The 18,352-nt window shown below is 37.0% G+C and overlaps 1 protein-coding gene and 1 long non-coding RNA gene across 2 annotated transcripts; both read left to right on the forward strand.

The window, feature by feature from the left end:
- Positions 1-16,079: 16,079 nt before the first annotated feature.
- Positions 16,080-17,150, forward strand: LOC149830974 (arogenate dehydratase 3-like). The gene is made up of 5 exons (XM_090011860.1): positions 16,080-16,169; positions 16,341-16,433; positions 16,514-16,714; positions 16,805-16,885; positions 16,992-17,150. Exons 1-5 carry the CDS (start codon positions 16,080-16,082, stop codon positions 17,148-17,150), a joined length of 624 nt encoding a protein of 207 aa, XP_089867986.1.
- Positions 17,151-17,247: 97 nt separating this feature from the next.
- Positions 17,248-17,667, forward strand: LOC149830975 (uncharacterized). The gene is made up of 3 exons (XR_016432975.1): positions 17,248-17,326; positions 17,410-17,499; positions 17,600-17,667. It is a non-coding gene; the product is annotated as an uncharacterized LOC149830975 (long non-coding RNA).
- Positions 17,668-18,352: the final 685 nt, after the last annotated feature.

The raw sequence follows: 18,352 nt of genomic DNA on the forward strand, positions 1-18,352 counted from the left end.
TTCCAAGAGTTAATTAAACACCAAGACTTGACTCTTGCCCTCATTTATACGAAGGCCCGAGATCACTGAAAAACATTTAAGTACCACCCATAAGGCCCATCTCTGATGCTTCTCTAAATATCAAGAAGTCATCCACAAATAGTAAGTGGGATACCTTGCATTTACGGAAAACACACCTTCTAGGCTTAAAAAAAATTTCCACTTTCCCATTAAGAGACATTACAATCGAGGTTAGGGACAACATTTCCTTGATCTGATGTCCTTATTTATTACCAATCCTCATTTTTGCATATGAATCAAAAGCTTTTTCGAGATCAATTTTCAAAACAAGTGATTGTGTACTTGAAAGCTTGATGGAGTAAATGATACACCTGCATCGTGAAGGCGATGTTCGAGAATGAAATCACTTTGTAACTACGATATAAGATGCCCAATTAAGCCTTTAACTCTGGATGACAAAATCTTGGAGATGATCTTAAAGAGAGTGTCCACCAAAGAGATTAGTTAGAATCTATCAATGTCATCGGCTAGAGGGTCTTTAGGAATAAAAACAAGCATATATTTGCCCATGACTTCCGAAATTCTCGCATGGTAGTGGAAGTTTGTCATCATTTGCAGAAGATTAGCTTTGACAAATTCTCAAGAGTGTTTAAAGAACTCCATAGAAAATCCATTGATGCCCAGAGTTTTTCATTAGGAAGAGACCATATGGCTTTTTGAATTTCATCTAATGTGAAAGTCGTAGTTATACCCCCTTAAACATCTTCGCTAATAGATTTAAATGGCATAAGCAAAACGTCATAGTCCGCAATAACCTCATAAGAAAGCTATACCTTGAAAAAGTTGGTGGGTGCTAGGTAAAAATAAGAGAACCTTCATGTTAGACCCCATCAATAACCAAGGAAGAAATGTCATTTATCCTTCGCCTCGAAGATGCACAAACATGGAAGAAATGAGAACTTGGCCCTTTGTTTCCACCGTCGCAGCCTCCACTCGCCAATAAGATTAATAAGATATTGACATTCTATTTTTATATTGGATGCCTCCACAACCATTGTCTCTTTCTCATGATGTTGTATAACCGTTAACCGAGCTTCTCAATCATCCAAGTCCCTAAATTTTGCAATGCATTTTTTACCAGCTCTGCTCGATAATTTTGACTTTCATGTCATAGCCTAACATTGATTCTTTGGGTTGCCCAACCACTCATAATGGAAGTTGAATTCCACCATTCACATAATAGATCCGAGAAGTTTGGCTTTCTAAGCCACCAATTTTCAAAACCAAAACATTGATTTCATCTTTCACCACCCTCACCCCCATGACAACCAAATCACGGAATGGTCTGACACTGAAATCGTATCCATTGAAGCCTTCATGTCATAAAATTGTAGGAGCATATTCATAAAGACCAAAAAACTATCAAGTTTTCTCATCACCGGCGCCGCCGACTTATTAAACCATGTAAAACATGACCCTTGCATTGTAAGGTCCGATAATTGAGTGGCTTTCAAAAAATTGGCAAACTGACGGATGCCCTTTGAGTACAATTGCCCACGATTAGAGTCATCCAAGCGAAGAATAGTATTGAAGTCACCTCCAATACACCAATTGTTCGTCAAAGACGACCCAAAATCTTCATCAAAGACTGCCCCAAATCTTCCCTAATCTTATACTGTTTATTTCAAAAACCTTTTTTTAATACACTTGTGCATGAAGCAAGCAATAAAGAAGCAACTCCTCCAAAGATCGTCCATGCATGCTTTTAACACCCCAAATTTTCACCCTCATTCACAAACACCTGCCTCCTACCACTGGGACCCACTCTCTGAGTTCTTCAATGAACCAGCTGGTCGAAATCTGACTCAGGGTTGTTCACAACCCAAATTTTATAAAAAATTCAAGCACTCCATCTTATAATCAAGATTCAATCTTTGTTTTGGGTCTATTTCAATTGTCAATTCTCACCCTCAGATGAGAATCTCCAAATTCTTTATCTCTGTTGGGGTTCGGGATTTCAAGTCCCTCATCCAAGGTTTACACTTTATATGTCATTGCATATCACTGCATGTATTTGGCATGACATTTCATTGCATTGCAGGTCATTGCATCTTATTCTCGAGATCCAGCACTCCTGTTTTTCAAAACATTGAATCCAAATTCGAGTTTTAAAACTTTTCTTTCGAAATTAATTTCAAAACCTGGGTTTTGAACCGACATTTTTCATTTGTTAACCCCCAGGATCTTATTTTCTTTAAAAAAATAATTTAGATTTGTTTTAAATCTAATTTTTAATTGATTTCAACTCTCAGATGAGACCCATCTAGGTGGTGTTGCTTCTGGAATCCTTCATTTATCAAATTTCTCAAAAATCTCAGTCCTAGTTGAATCAGAGCTCTCACTTTTCCTCTTTTCAAACCTTTTCAAAACTCCATTTTGATTTTAAATCAGAGGCGATCTCATCCCTTGTTTATTTCTGACATTTTGGCCAAAATCTCACAGTCCTAGTTATATCAGGACTCTTTTTTTTTAGTCTTAGTCAGATCGAAACTTTACCTTTTACTACCATTTTACCTATTTTTGAGAAAAACTTTCAAAAATTTTTGTTTTGGCCAAAATTATAGAGTCCCAGTCGAATTAGTACTCTTTCTCAGAGTCCTAATCGAATCAGAACTCTATCTCGATTTCATCATTTACTCATGTTCTTCACCTGTTTTTGAAAACCTTCTCATCTGATTTTCAAAAAAAAAAAGCCAAAATTCTGGAGTTTCAGTTGAATTATGACTCTACCTCAGAGTTTCAGTCGGATTAGGACTCTAGCTTTCATCGTTATTTTTACCGGTTTTCAACCAATTTCTTCAAAACTTTTCAAAAGGAGTCAAAACGCAGAGTTTTAGTTGAACCAAGACTCTTTTTCTAGAGTTTCAGTTGGATCAAGACTGGCTCTGATTTCAATTCTAAGAGAATCTGTTAAAAACTTCTCATTTATCTCTTTAGAAACCAAAATTGCTACACTTCTATCACAGGGTTTCAAAATTTTGGGATTCTATCCCAGAGTCCTGATTGAATCAGGACTCTATCTCAGAGTCCTCATCGAATCAGGAATCTATCCCGAGTTCATTTTCTCACTTTAATTTCACTGGTTTTCAAAAGTTCTTTTTGAAATCTCATCATTTGTTTTCTTGAAAATCAAAAATTCTCAAAGACCTAGTCGACTTAGGACTCTTTCTCAAAGTCCTAGTCAGATCAGAACTCTAAACTGGACTTCAATTTTCACCTTATTTTCACCTATTTTTCAAAATTTTCTTGTTTGATTTCTTAAAAATCCAAAATTTTAAGAGTCCTGGTCGAATTAGAACTTTGTCCCCAGAGTCCCAGTTGGATCAGGACTGACCCTGATTTCAATTCTGAGAGAATCTGTTAAAAAACTCCTCATTTATCTCATCATAAACCAAAATTGCTACACTTCTATCACAGGGTTTCAAAATTTTGGGATTCTATCCCAGAGTCCTGATCGAATCAGGACTCTATCTCAAAGTCCTCATCAAATCAGAACTCTATCCCGAGTTCATTTTCTCACTTTATTTTCACTGGTTTTCAAAAGTTCTTTTTGAAATCTCATCATCTGTTTTCTTGAAAATCAAAAATTCTCAAAGACCTAGTCGAATTAGAACTCTTTCTTAGAGTCCTAGTCAGATCAAAACTGTAAACCGGACTTCAATTTTCACCTTATTTTCACCTATTTTTCAAAATTTTCTTGTTTGATTTCTTAAAAATCCAAAATTTTAAGAGTCCTGGTCGAATTAAAACTTTGTCCCCAGAGTTCTAGTTGGATCAAAACTCTTCTGATTTCACTGATTATTGTCATTTTCATAGGTTTTTACAAATTCATTCATCTGTTTTTCAGAAAAGACCCCAAAAAACTAGAGTTTTAGTCCGATCAAGACTCTGTCTCAGAGTCCTAATCTGATCAGGACTCTATTCTGAATCTTGTTTTTACCTACATTTCCATTTTCTCCATTTGTTTTTCCAAAATTGGTCTATTTTGTAGAGTTTTGGTTGATTCAGGACTCTATTTCAAAGTTTCGGTTGAGTTAGGACTCTAACCCTGACTATATTTTCCGACGTATTTTCACCAATTCTGATAAAATCTTTTAAAAACTTCTTCATTCGGCTTTCAAAAATCTAAAATCTCAGAGTCCTAATTGTTTCAAGACTCTGGTCCAGAGTCTCAGCCTGCTTAGAACTTTACTTTCCAAACTTTTGAATTCCATTTATTGATTTTAACTCCTTTTTAAAGTCTTCATTTCAAATTTTTCAAAACCCTGATGTGGGGCCCACTTAGTTGGTGCCATATACGGAGGAGTTCTGACCTAGTCAGGACTCTGTGTCATTTCAAAACTTTCAATTTCAAGTCTACTTTTGAATATCTTTCGAAAAACCTCTCGTTTTCAAGTTTTAAAATTGTTTTTGAAAAACCAAATGGGGCTCGCTTTGGGTGGCTCCACATTTGCAGAAGTCAGGGTTAGTCAATGTCCTAGTTATATTAGGGGTTTAGAAGAGTCTAAGTCAATTTTGGAAAATTCATTTTAACTTTGGTTTTTAACTATTGTTTTTTTAAGTTTTAAATTGGAGTTTTAAAAACCCAATGTGGGCCCACACTAGGTGGCGCCACATTTGGGGGTCTTTTAGGTTAGTTAGGAGTCTAATTAGGTTTTAATTGAGTTAGCTAGAGTCCATATAGGTTAGGAAATTTCAGAAAAAATGCCCCCCACTAATAGCTTTAGATAGAGTTTTAAAAGCACTAAACTTTCAAAAATAGTTAGACCTAAAATTTTCTATTTAAAGAGCCCATAGGGGGGGGCGACCCCTATTCCTCAATCTCTTATTTTCTTGGAGTTGCTCTCTCCTCCCATCACCTTCTTCTTCCTCCTTGCAGCTGCATCCACCCAAGGTAATGTTCTATGCTTTCTTTTATGCTTTTTATTATTTTTTTATGATTTAGCCATGGATTTCACCATGGGCGCCCCCTTGTTCATGGTTTTTAACCATGGATTTTATTCAAGAACCTCAAGTTCGGTCTAAGAAGATGATCTAACTCTGTTTAATGCTATTTTTGGGGATTCTAATCCATTAGAATCATTTAGATTTCTATCTTTTGTGTTTTTAACCAACGAAATATGAGTTTTGCCCGTTAAATGGGCTAAATCCATATTTTCAAAGGGTAAATCAAATTCAACCATGGATTCCCTGTACTTTTTTTTTATTTTATCATTATGTTAGTGTTATTTTTACATGTTCTAGCATCTACTTCAATTTTGTTATACAATTTACATATTTGTTTTTGTTATTTTTCATGTTTAAATTTTTTTTTAGGATTTTACTAGATATTCGTATGTTTTGATTCTAGGTTTGTAGAAATTGTGTTATTTTGTATTTAAATCTTCTATAGAAAATTCTGATTTTTTTATGGTTGATCCATGAATTTGTCAGTAACTCTCTATAAAAAAATTAGGTGGTTTTGATTCAGGAACCCTGTCAAAAAATACAAAGTTGAACCGTGATTCATGTTTCTTAAAATCGCTATTGATATTTAGGTGTAACTTGCAGATGTGATATTTTTGTCATTCGAGGTCCAATTTGTAATTCGTAAACTGAAGTAGCTTTGTATTGATGTCTATTATTTTTTGTGATTTTCTTATATTTTTCTATTTCTGTCTACTAATTTTCCTCTGTCAGAAATTAGGATCAACTTCTTAGAACTCGTTATGCTTTATTTAAATCTTAAGTCGACTTCTGTCAATTGTATCTCCCTAACTAGAAGATCCGATTGACAATCTGTAAAGAGAGAACTCTTTTTATGAACTTCTACTATTCACAACTAAAATTTTAGAATTTTTGAATGAAGTTTGCTATTTTTGTCTGTACCCGAAATCAGAAACACCTATTTCAACATATTTTATATTCGTTAAATTCAAGTACAAATTGCCAAAACATTATATCCCTAACCAAAGATGATTTTTTTGATCTGTCAAAAGGAGAATCTTTGTTTTTTAATCTATTACTCGTCTGTATAATTTTATGAATTTCTATGATGATTTGATCCCTGATTCGGGTCTGACACTATGATAGGTATATGCCCGCAGATAAAAATAATATATTTTAGGGTTTTTGTATAATTTTTATATTTAAATTATGTCAAAAATAGGTTTTCATGATTCCAGTTTAATTTTAGGGTTATTAAAAGTGCAAATGTCAATTTTTATTAATTTTGGAATTCATTTGATGCTTGAATTGATTATATTGCAAAATAGGGTGTCTGCAGGATCCCGAAATACTAGCAAAATCGTGTTTTTCATGATATTTCTGTTTTTTTTTTATAAAATTTTATATTTTTAGGGTTTGTACATATTTAGAATCATGCTAGGAAATTGCATATTCGATTTGGCTTTGATTTGAGTATTCTTAAACCCTAAATCCAAAATTTTACCAAAATATTTTCTGAAAAACCTATTTTCAAGGCCATAGTCTTGTTTTAGGGGTATTTTTGTCATTTTTTTCCAAATTATGAATTTTAAAGTTATTTATCTTTATTATTTCTTCAATTTTACATTATTCTTTATTATGTTTATATAAGGAAAAACATGGAAAAATGCCTATATCTAGATAAATCCAATAATTTCCATATATTACTGGATAAATCTAGAAAAGTCAACATATCTTCACTAACAAGTTTTCTAGTTTTTTAGGGTTATTCAAGGTTGTATTTTTTTATTTTCCTTTATTTAAATTTAATTAGTGATATAAATTATAAATAAATTTGGAATAAGAGTTATATTTCTGCTTAGAATTGGATGCATTGCATATAGTTTACTTTTATACAATTTCAATATCTGATGTATGATTCATGCATATTTTTTCAAATCAACTATGGTTGACACGTATGGCACGTGCACAAGCTCTTAGAAAGTTGGTAAATTTGGTGGAATTCGTATTTATGGTCATAGTCAGAATACGAATGAAACCCAAATTTGTGATCTTCGTATTAGCCACATTCAACCTACACTTTTAGGCTAACTTCAAAAATGCACTGCATTTCTCAAAAAATCAAAAGAATTTTCTCAATTCCCTCAGAAAGTATCTTTCAAATCCATATTCATTCATTTTAATCATTTCAAACAATCATATGCTTTCAATTTAATTCAGAGAAATCGATTTTCTCAAAAAATTCTAAGTCTTTCTCAGAAATTGATTTTCTCAAAAACTCTAATTTTTCAAATGATATTTCAAGTATTTTCCAAGTTCAAATCATGATTTTAAAATGATTTAACATTCTCAAATTCATTTTCAAAGTTCAAAAATCGATTTTCTCAAAATCTTTGCATTACTTCTGAAATTGGTTTTCTCAGAATTCCCAAATCCCCTTTAAAAATCGATTTTCTCAGAAAAAGCAGTTCAAATCTCAAAAAATTGATTTTCTCAAAGTTCTAATCTTTCTGAGAATCCATTTTCCCTTCAAAAGTTATTTTCCAATGCAATTCCTGATTCCCAATAAATCTCTTTTTCAAGAATTTCAAAATCTCAGAAGCAAACATCATATTATTCAAAATGTGCATCTTTTCAAAACTTCATAGCATATGTCTGATTCTCTGTGCATTTTAAGAAAATAGAGCATGATTCAGATAATCGAACTTAGTTAAAGCACACTATTGATCCTTGATTCAATTACCCCTGATAAAGGCGTCAGGAACGGTTGAACGTCGTACCGACAGGCGAGTCCCATTCTTCATAATTATCCTGAATTTTAAAACGGAGGCGAGTTATTTTCAAAATCTTTTTTAAAGATCAGTTTGACTTGTAAAAGTAAAATTTTGCAATGATAATAGGTTTGGCGACCATGATGGGACTTGTCTTCGCCTGATCATTTGTGTGCCTTAGCTCAGTTCAATTATCAAAATCGTGTTCTACAAAATGCCAGCTTTTACTTCATGATATCATGTGAACCTAGGAGCCTAGACTTGAACCCAGCTGACATGGATCTCACGTAGACTTAGGCATGGTTTGGTAGGACTAAATTGAGGAGGAATTTTCCATGTTCACACAGACTTAGGTCTCATACAACCCTCCTCAATCTAGGATTTGTATGAAAACAATGTATGCTTCTTCAAAATTTTCAAATTTTTACTTCTTTGGGTCTTGAAGCCTTCTGAATTGCTTGCATATGACCAGTTTTCAAAAAACCACCCCACCTATTTCTACTCGGTCTTCACGTTGCTGGGCTTTCTTCCATAACCATAGTTCGGGATAAAGCCTCAAAACTAGGCTACTTATTTGGGCTGACGCCCCCCTGCCACGTAGCAAGGGCCATAGTCTAACGTATATCGGCATACACTCAAAGATGTAGAGAAAATACAAGCCTAGAACCAGAGATGAATTTTTATGTCACGTACTTCAAGTTTCGCCTCGAGTATATCGGTATAGCATGATTGAACACAGCTGATCTGAACCATAGAGTTAAAATTAGGGTCTTACAGCTCTTTCAAAATTGATGCATTTAGAGTCAGCTTTTTAGGGAATGTTGTATGTGCATAATTGTTTATGCAGGATGTGATGTATCATAATTATTTTTCCTTTGTTTTCCCATATTTCTCCATTTTTTTCCAAAATACTAGACGATTTTCCAAAATACCTCATTTTCTAATTTATGAAGCATTTCTTGCTATTTTCTCAAAACCTTGGATGATTTTTCTTAAATTATCTATTTTTTTCTCAAAACTTCAGGTGATTTTTCATCCTTTCGTTCTTCTGGATCTCGAATTTTCAACTTTATTTTTATTCTACCTATAATTTTCAAATTTTTTGTATTTTTCCCAAGTCTCATTCCAATTTCTCTTATTTTCCAGTCTGATGGCATCCAATCAACTCGACTTTGTCTTTCCTAAGGGTCACATCTCCTACGAGGCACGACAAAGTCTTTTCGAGCATCAAACTCTTAACACCAGATCTTTCATTCTCCGGTGGTATTATTCATGGCTCAAAAATTTCGCTCGTATGTTTCTGGACCATCTGAGCGATTGTGGGTTAGAACTGACATCCGGAGTGGGGAAGCTGACAATCAACGGCAATTTGATTCATACACTAGCAGAACGGTGGAACCCGCGCACTTGTACCTTCTAGTTTCTATAGGGAGAGATGACCCTGTTGATGGATGAATTTTCAGAGATCATAGGATTGCCCGAGCCAACCGGTTAGCCTGGAGATCTATTAGATAATATATTTTGATCAATGTCAAGGGTCTGGATCCCCAAGATGCTTTAGCTCGCATAACAAGACGTAAGTCTTAGTCGTTGATCAAGAAAAATGGAAACAAATATGTGGATTTGCTCGAGATCTACCGATAGTATGAGACATTTGTAGAAGTCAGTTCACTATCCAAAACAACTCGAGAGAAAATTCAACACACAATGGTATTATGCATTGTAGAACTGGCCTTCTTTCCAGGCGGACAGAATTATATGGACATCAGGATAGTGCAGCTTCTGCGAAGGTGAGAAAGTCGACAGACCAGCCGCCTCTCTATAGTCATGGCCGCACTTGCTTTTTTGTACCGAGGGTTGACTCATTTCACACTCGGAGAATCAATTCTAGTTGAAGGCTGCACCTATTCCTTGCAGTCCTAGTTCCTCTGGCATGTGCCCACCAGAGCCAGTTCATTCAGATACAATGGTGAAAAGCTTCTTCCAGTTGCACGATACTGATTCTTGATCGATAACCTTCAAGAGGAAGAGGTCGTGTGGGACTACTTCGATCGTCAGGAGTCACCTCCCAGATACACTTATGCATATGGCAAGCGGTTCAAGCTATTTGGCTCATTCTTCTGCACCTACTACCATCCAGAGTGATGTGTCAGGTAATTCTCTCATAAACATAAGCGTGTAAAAGCTCGGCTACTATCAGGAATCATGCCAGAATTCGATCTCACATCAACACAGTGGTCTGGAGCATACCATTCTGCCAGATATGGCTGAAATTCTTTTGTTACCCTCACTCTTTTTTTGGGTCCTTGAGTGTTCGCTGATTAAGGAGTGGTGAAAAATTGTATGTCCTCCTCCTCTTTGTCAAGCTTATTATTAATAAAATCATGTTTTTCTTCAATAAAATTCCTTCAATTTTCATTCTATCATGGTTTGACGACTTTGTCTAGGTAATAAGATACATTTTCAGTTGTTTATTTTCTTAAGAATAGCAACGCAATTGTCGTGACTCCAGCGATGACTCAGTCCCTAGTAATGAGATATTCTTTTAATTGTCTACCAAAATTCCCAACAAATATTTTACTTTCTATTCAAAATCATTCTCAGAACCTAAAACTCAGTTTTGCCTTACAGAGAACAATCCTTCATGGTGTTGACAAGATCCTGCAAAAAGACTGCCCCTACTCAGTATATTGATCACTCTTTCGAATCTGAGCAGGAGATGTCGTCTCAACGATCTTTCAAGGGTCAGGGCCAACATGATAATGATGATGTTGATCCGCAGATGTATGCCCTTTTTCAGAAAATGATGAGTGAACAGGCTGGAGCTAGCTCAGAGAAGATCTCCACCAAGAAGAAGACCAAGGGTCAAAAACTGAAAAGCAATTGAAGATGTCTAAAAAGCGTATCCAACATGAGAATACATCTGATGAATCAGAATCTGTGAGTGATATCGATGAAGAGTTTGAGACTCAGCACGCATTTCACAAGTCGACTCAGGGTCAGGGGTCGGTCCACAAATTCAATGAACAATCTGTCAATGATTCTGACCAACCACAAATCAGGAATGTGGTCGAGATGGTCAAAGATCTGCAGGTCCACGACAAGGGCAAGAAAGTCTTCACAAGCGAAGACTTCTACGATGGTTTGGACAAGGATGACAGTCTTGACATTCTCCCCAGAAAGTTTATCAAATTCGATGGTTCTGACGACCCAAAGGCACACCTCACCATGTTTTTCGCTGAATATGCAAAATTCAAGCGAGACAATCGAGCCCTCTTCTTTTGTTTCCCTCACAACCTAGAGGGAATAACTATAAAATGGTACTCGAAACACATAAACCCAATCAAATTGAAAGAGTTCGATAAAGTGGTGAATCTGTTCATCGAACGATTCATGTTCAATGCTGAGGCACTTCTGACTCTCATCCATCTCTGCGGCCTCAAGCAGAAAGAAAATGAAAAGGCCAGAGATTTTATTCACCGATGAAGACCAGTCTGCAATAAGATGAGGGATCACATATCAGAGAGACACGCACTGTCATTAATATTGAGCAATTTTTTACAACCTTCGAGAGGTCTCATTTCTACTACACCATCAAGAACATTCATTAAGTTGACAGAGCAGACTGAATGGCTCGAGCTGAGCATGGAGAATGAAGTTTATGATCCTTTCGAGGTCAAGACTATCCAGATTTTAGGTTGAAGTTGTTGACAACTTAGAAACGAGCATGGTCGAAGCTGTTGACAACTTGCAGAGAGTGTCCCTTGCCGCATGGTTGAAGCTGGGTGTACTCTCCAGTGGGCAAAGGAGACCGCAAGGGTTTTACCAACTGGGGGTCAGCCAATGTTCAGTCGATGATGGGCGGTTTTTTTTCTTAATAAAAAACTAGGCTTTTGACCAAATAGAAATTTGGTGGCACCCAAACAACTCACCAAACTGAGTTTTATAGCTTAAACCAGGTTAAAACCCAAACAAAACCTGGTTAGGTGTTATCCATAGGCTACTCAAGCCTCAAGGGTTTTACCAACCACAGGCTTGCCAAAGTGCCTAGCTCAAAAAAAAGGAAAGGTCGTCATTGGGTCATAACCAACATATTGTATTAAAGTGCAGACCAACTTGTATATATTTCATTCACTTACCACTTACCACCACAAAGGTCTTTGTTCTTGATAACTGTCCACAATCATAGGCCGTGAGGGGTCCCTCTGTCACAGTCCCACTTAAACGTGGCCCCTAACGCAGGCGTTTATAATTTCGACAACCATGCAGCTGACATTAGACAAGGACCAAACAGACACCATTTTTTTCCTGACGAAAACGAGTGGGCAAAGAACAGGCTCGGCATTCCCACATACTTCACTGTACAGTGCACTGACATACCCCAACTGTTCCTGTACAATTACTCCAAGGATGAAAAAAAAAAATGATATAAACTCGTCGTTGGATTAACAGAGAAAAATATGCTCAACGACGAATTATTTATGAATTTTTAAGATTTCCTAAAATAATTGAAAAAAAACTACCTAAAACAAAAAATGGCTGATTAACTATAAAGATCTCTGGATGATTTTTTTTTGCTGCGTCTCCGCATCGAAAAAGACCAAACTATAAACTTTTCTACCCCATTTAACCCGCTAGATACGTTATTCCGATGATCGCTGTTGCTACTTAGGCTGCCTGTGGAATGAGAAAACTGAGAGTGGTGCATGAGAAATGGCTCTGAGAGCAGCCATCGAGTTTGGGTTTCAGCATCGTGGACGCTTGGGGAGGAGATCTGGGGCCTACGCCTTGTGGGTATGACTTGAAACCCAGCAACGGGGGGTGGGGAAGCCAGGGATGTGCGTATTATCGGAGGCGCTTCTGTGCTCGCAGGGCAACTCTGGTGAGCGATGATGAAGCACCCTCCTCGGTGGATGGAAGCTTGGACGGTGAATCGAGGAAGGAGATGGTCCCTTTGCCAAGTATGGTTTCTATGGTTTCTTGTTTCATAGTCATTCTGGTGTTGCATTAATTAGTTTGTGCTCATTAATTTGTAGGTGCCAGATATAATTTATTGTTTCCTCTTCATTTTGGTTTACTTTTGTTTGGACTCTCTCTCTCGCACACACACACACACACACACTCGCGCGCGCACACACACATTTGTTGTCTCTCAGCTTATATGGTACCTATAAATGGCTCACCAACATATGAAAAATAGAAATTAGGATTTTTGTTTTATGGCATGGGAGCAAGTTTTGGCAATGTATAAGTTTGTGGGTATTCCAGTGACGTATGGCTCTTGCAGATCAGTGATACTCGAACTTCTACAAGGTTGTAGGATGCCTATTTGTTGAGATTTTATTTGATGATTTTCTAACAATTTTAAGTAGCTCTCGAGATTGTAATGCCTTTAAGCTGTTTGCTTGTGGTGAATTTTGCAAAATTAGAGTTTTTCATCTAATGAATTTCTTTTGAATTCAAAGATTGTGGACTATTCTTTTCTACATTCTCCCAAATCATGACGATTCAGATTATTGGGAGCCTTGTGTTGGGATGGAAACATCGTTTCCATGTCTTGCCCACATGGAGTTGGGATTCATTGAATTGGCAACTCCACAAGATGTTTGGGGCCTCATCATGAATTTCAGGTGGTTTGGACATTTCCATGAATTGGTGTTGGCTTCCAAACAGGTGTGAATTCTTGGAGTAAAAAATAGTCAACAATTTAACATAGTTGTGTTATGAGAGTCAAAACTAAAGTAGAATTTGGAAAATTTTAGCGATTTTTCTTAATGAGATAGATGATTGGAGCCAAAATAGTCAAAGAATTCTTTGGGTTTTGGGTCTTTGAAGTAAAAACTATTGAAAAATAGTTCACTCAATGAATGGGTAAGGCAACTGAGCTTGCTCGGAGGCACGCATTATACGCGCACGCTTTCAAGCGATAGTTGCACAACTTAGGATCAAGTCCTTGGTGCAATGGGTATTTATGCAACTACACTCACATGATACAATCGAGCTTTTGCCTTCTTGCGAAGATCGAACCACACCCTGCAATAGGTGAGACTGAGTAACTTGACACAAACCGCCTTGAAAAAGCCTCTTGAATAGGTAAGGTTGACCTAGGCTCGACTGTAGGCTAGACCCTAGGCTCAACTTGTGTAGGGACCTTGGGTTCAGTTTGGGTAGGAACTCTAGGCTCGACTTAGGCAAAACCTTGACTAAGTCAAGGACTCGGCTCACTATTGAAAGCACTAGGGAAAGAGAGAGCTACAGTGAGTGATGAAAAGAGTGAGCTAGGGACCTCGAGAGAGAGAGAGAGAGAGAGAGAGAGAGAGAGAGAGAGGTGAGTGATGAAAAGAATGGGAGAAGGATGGGGTTTATATAGGCCTCAACCCAACAACTACCAATAAAGTCCCATAAAGGGCATTCAAGGGGCCCAAACGGTCAACCATAATGACCCAACCAGGCCAAGGAGGGGTGCGGTCAAAAGATGAAAAGGGTATAACCCTGGTAAAAAATGATCCTCTCGAGGTCAAGACTATCCAGATTTTAGGTCGTAGTCAACGATCAACTGCGAAGGGCAGCTAATGGACCATTTAACATTTATGGTCCCATGCAAGGACATTGGGCAGGTTCCTTCGGCCAAGGTCCAAATGGTCCCAATGGGAATTGAGACCTGGTCAAAGTTCATAAATAGGTTAGTCAATGGTTGGCCTTAGGCTTGAAGATTAAAACCGTCCCAAGTGCTAAAAGGATCAAAGACCAAACCGGACCGAGCTAGGATGAACCGAAATTCAAGTCCAAAGTTCAAGGTCCAAGATCCAAGTCCAAAGTTCAATGTCCAAATCCAAATTCAAGGTCCAAAATCCAAGTCCAAAGTTCAATGTCCAAATCCAAATTCAAGGTTCAAGATCCAAGATGTAAAATCCAAAGTTTAATTGACAAGACCAAGCCCTTAAGGGCCTTCACCTTTTTAAGGCAACACCCCGACTATATAAAGCCTAGTGGAGTTCCAACACTTTCACCGTGGAACTAAACTTGTAAGAATAAATAAACACCCACTAACTTAGGTAAATGTATAGGAAACCTAGATAGCTTTGAGCCAAAATCCCAACAAAAATAAGGTAAAAACTGAAATTAGTTAGATAATGTCTTTGTTGGTTAGTCTAGAATGCTTGACCATTGGAGAAGAATGAAAGCTCCCACCTTAAAACCTACTAAGACAAAGGCAACATCAAACAAAGGTCAGCCGATTGACAAACTCAGCAAATCAAGCAAATAAAATAAAGCAATCCCTAAACTCATTCAGGTAAATCATCAAACAGTTTTACTCTATCAAACAAATAACCAAACATTGGGTATACAGTATGAAGTGAATAGTAAAACCCTTTTTTTGGCACCTTAATTTTGAGAATAGTAAGAGCAAGAAACAAAATTCATCAATCACCAACTTCAAAAAACTTGCCTTCCGTTTACACTAGACTCATGGAGATGCCCATAGACCTTTTTCAATCACCCCATTAAAAAAAAAATGAAAAAGAAAAAGAAAAGGGGGCTCTATCACCATTTCTATTCTCTAATCACCTATGTTCGGTTTGTGCTCTAACTAGCCTATACAAAGAGAGAGAGAGAGAAGAAGAAGAATATGATGAAGAAGAAGTAGAAGAAGAGGAAGAGAGGAAGAAGAAAAATCAATAGTTAGGGTTTTTAAGAGAGAGAGAGAGAGAGACATACCTAGGTACTGGAAACATTCGAGAGCCACATAGGACCAGCATTAGAGTTGCGTCCAATTGTTGTGTTACCAATGACTACCTCTCTTGGAGAGAGTCAAAATGTTGTGTTGTGGATGGAGTTGTGTTGCCAACACCATCCCCAGTGCATGGTTTTGGTAACACAATGCCTCCCAAATACCCAAGGCATGTCCTGGAAACCACAATGCAACACCAAATCGGTGGAAATCATGGTCCCAAACATAGCCTTAGAGTCCTTAGCGAATTTCTTCCATTGGTTGGGTCTGATGTGAAAGCTGGACAGGTAGACTCGCCACTATCATTAACTGAATGGTCTTGGGTTCGAATACCACCATGGCTATCCCACAGCTTGGATAAACAAAAAGAAAAAAATAAAACATTACTTCAGATCTGTGTGAAAGATCTGAATGTGCTACAGTAGATTGTGAGTACAAATATCCAGCACACGTTGAAAGACTTCAATATTTGATCCCATTGTTCTGTCTAAGTATGCTGGTTATGCTTGCAGTAGAAAATGATCCTGCTCACAAATAGTGCTTCTGAGTTCAATGTTGCATTTGGTTATGTCAGCTCTTGCCAATGATCGATGAACTTTATGCTTATTGCAGAACCACTGTCTGTTACGGATCTTGCTGCTTCTCCTAGCCATGGTTCACAAGTCCGCGTGGCCTATCAGGTTAGTTGCATTTTTCATGGTGCATATTTGGAAATTTAATTTTATAAGGAGATCCTGCTGTTGTGTGCACTCCTTGTGAAGTTATTCTGGTTTTGGTTTGATTGCTAGATGCTTTTGATTGCTTTCTGTTTGCTTGCATTTTGATTTCAATTTCATGAAGTAATTTTGTAGGGTGTACCAGGTGCATACAGTGAGGCATCTGCCCTCAAAGCTTATCCTCAATGTGAAGCTGTCCCTTGTGAACAATTTGAAGCTGCATTTAAGGTTTCACTATGTGCTTTTGTCATGAAACTGGTTGCCTTCTTGAGAGTGCCAACTCCTAACTTATTTTGTCTGAGCTGCAGGCAGTTGAACTGTGGCTTGTGGATAGAGCTGTTCTGCCTATTGAAAATTCTTTGGGTGGAAGCATTCACCACAATTATGACTTGCTCCTCTGCCATAGGATTCATATTGTTGGTGAGGTGCAGTTGGCTGTCAATCACTGTCTTTTAGGGCTAACAGGTGTCAAGAAGGAAGAGCTAAAACGTGTCTTGAGTCATCCACAGGTTCTGATTCTTTTTTGCTTATTTTTTTCAATAACCTATGCATTAATGTTTTCATGTAGACTTTTTGTGATTGAAACTGCTTCATTTCAGGCGCTTGCACAATGTGAGCTCACACTAAGCAAATTGGGGGTTATTCGTGAGAGTATGGATGATACTGCTGGTGCTGCTCAGGTTGATATCCTTTAACAATTTTCTTTTGCTTTGTAAAGATCCAGTTTTTCTTCTTACGATATTGATGCTTATAATTCTATTATAAATTCAAAGTTTTGTGGGCCAGGCTATAGCTGATAAGGGGCTTAGAGATACAGGAGCCATTGCAAGTGCTCGAGCTGCTGAAATATATGGACTTGATGTTCTTGCAGAAAAATTACAGGCAAGAGTTTCGTTATTTTCCCTTTACTCTTTTTCATGTGTGCTGCTGTCGGTGCAATGTTGACGTGTTCTTTTAATTGATGATGAATGCAAACATTGATATGTTGTTAATGTCTACAAAGCTAGTTTACTTTAAAGTTTTTAATTGTTTGGCTCTTACAGGATGATTTGGATAACATTACTCGCTTTCTAATACTTGCCCGGGAACCTATAATTCCTAGAACAGATAGACCTTTTAAGGTAAATATGTCTCATTTTATTATCCATCAATCAATATTTCTTTGATTTTCCTACTTATGATGTTTCTTGCTTTTCCATGATAGACAAGTATTGTATTTACTTTGGAAGAAGGTCCCGGAATGCTTTTTAAAGCTTTGGCTGTGTTTGCTATAAGGGACATTAATTTGACAAAGGTATTGCTTCTAATGTTATTCAGAAGTGTTTTGTTTTCTTTTGGACTTTTATGATCAAACTCCGAACCTAACTCGATCTATTCAATGTTTGCTTACCTAGATAGAGAGCAGACCTCAAAGAAAACGGCCCTTGAGGGTTGATGATGACTCCAACAATGGAAATGCCAAGTGAGGATGCCATTTAGTTTTACATTGAAATTGGTTGAAGCCTTAAAATTTTCTATCCAACAACATTACTTTGGCTTGTCTTTGTATTTCTTTGTATTTTAAGGGATAATAGGAATGAGTTTCCATACAGCATAAAAATATAAGTTGAGCAGAATACTCCTTGCTGGTGTAGGTACTTCGACTATCTTTTCTACATTGATTTTGTAGCATCTATGGCAGAACCACATGCCCAAAATGCCTTAAGCCATCTGCAGGTAATTTGATATATCATGGAAATTGTGATTCTGAAATGCAGATTTAATTTTCTGAGCTGTGGTTGGTTGGTTGCATAAGTAGTCTAGTACTTGACCATTTCTTTTGACTTCTTGTACTGCAGATTCCATATTGGAATGCACTGTCTTGTGATAGGTACCTTTTAGTATGAATAACTGCCAAAATATTAGTGATATCCAGTACTTACGGGCATTGAATACAATTTCTGTTTTAACAAATTGTAAAAATGAAAAAAAAAAGGAAATGCAGAAGAATGCAATACCAAAATATAATAAAATGGAAGAAACAAGCTGCAAAAGCTAACAAGAGAAACCTACTTTTATTTATTGGGATGGATATGTAGATATGTGAGGACAGGATCTGAATGAACAGATTGCAGAATTTTCAACTAGAACATCGCCATCATAGTGGA

This window comes from Nuphar pumila, chromosome 7 (assembly GCF_984573655.1).
Source record: "Nuphar pumila chromosome 7, dmNupPumi1.hap1.1, whole genome shotgun sequence".
NCBI lineage: Eukaryota > Viridiplantae > Streptophyta > Magnoliopsida > Nymphaeales > Nymphaeaceae > Nuphar > Nuphar pumila.

Coding starts and splice junctions, on each gene's coding strand:
- LOC149830974 (XM_090011860.1), top strand. CDS start 16,080: ATGAACTTTATGCTTATTGCAGAACCACTGTCTGTTACGGATCTTGCT. Junction 16,434..16,513: donor AATTTGAAGCTGCATTTAAG/GTTTCACTATGT, acceptor TCTGAGCTGCAG/GCAGTTGAACTGTGGCTTGT. Junction 16,886..16,991: donor ATACTGCTGGTGCTGCTCAG/GTTGATATCCTT, acceptor TTTGTGGGCCAG/GCTATAGCTGATAAGGGGCT.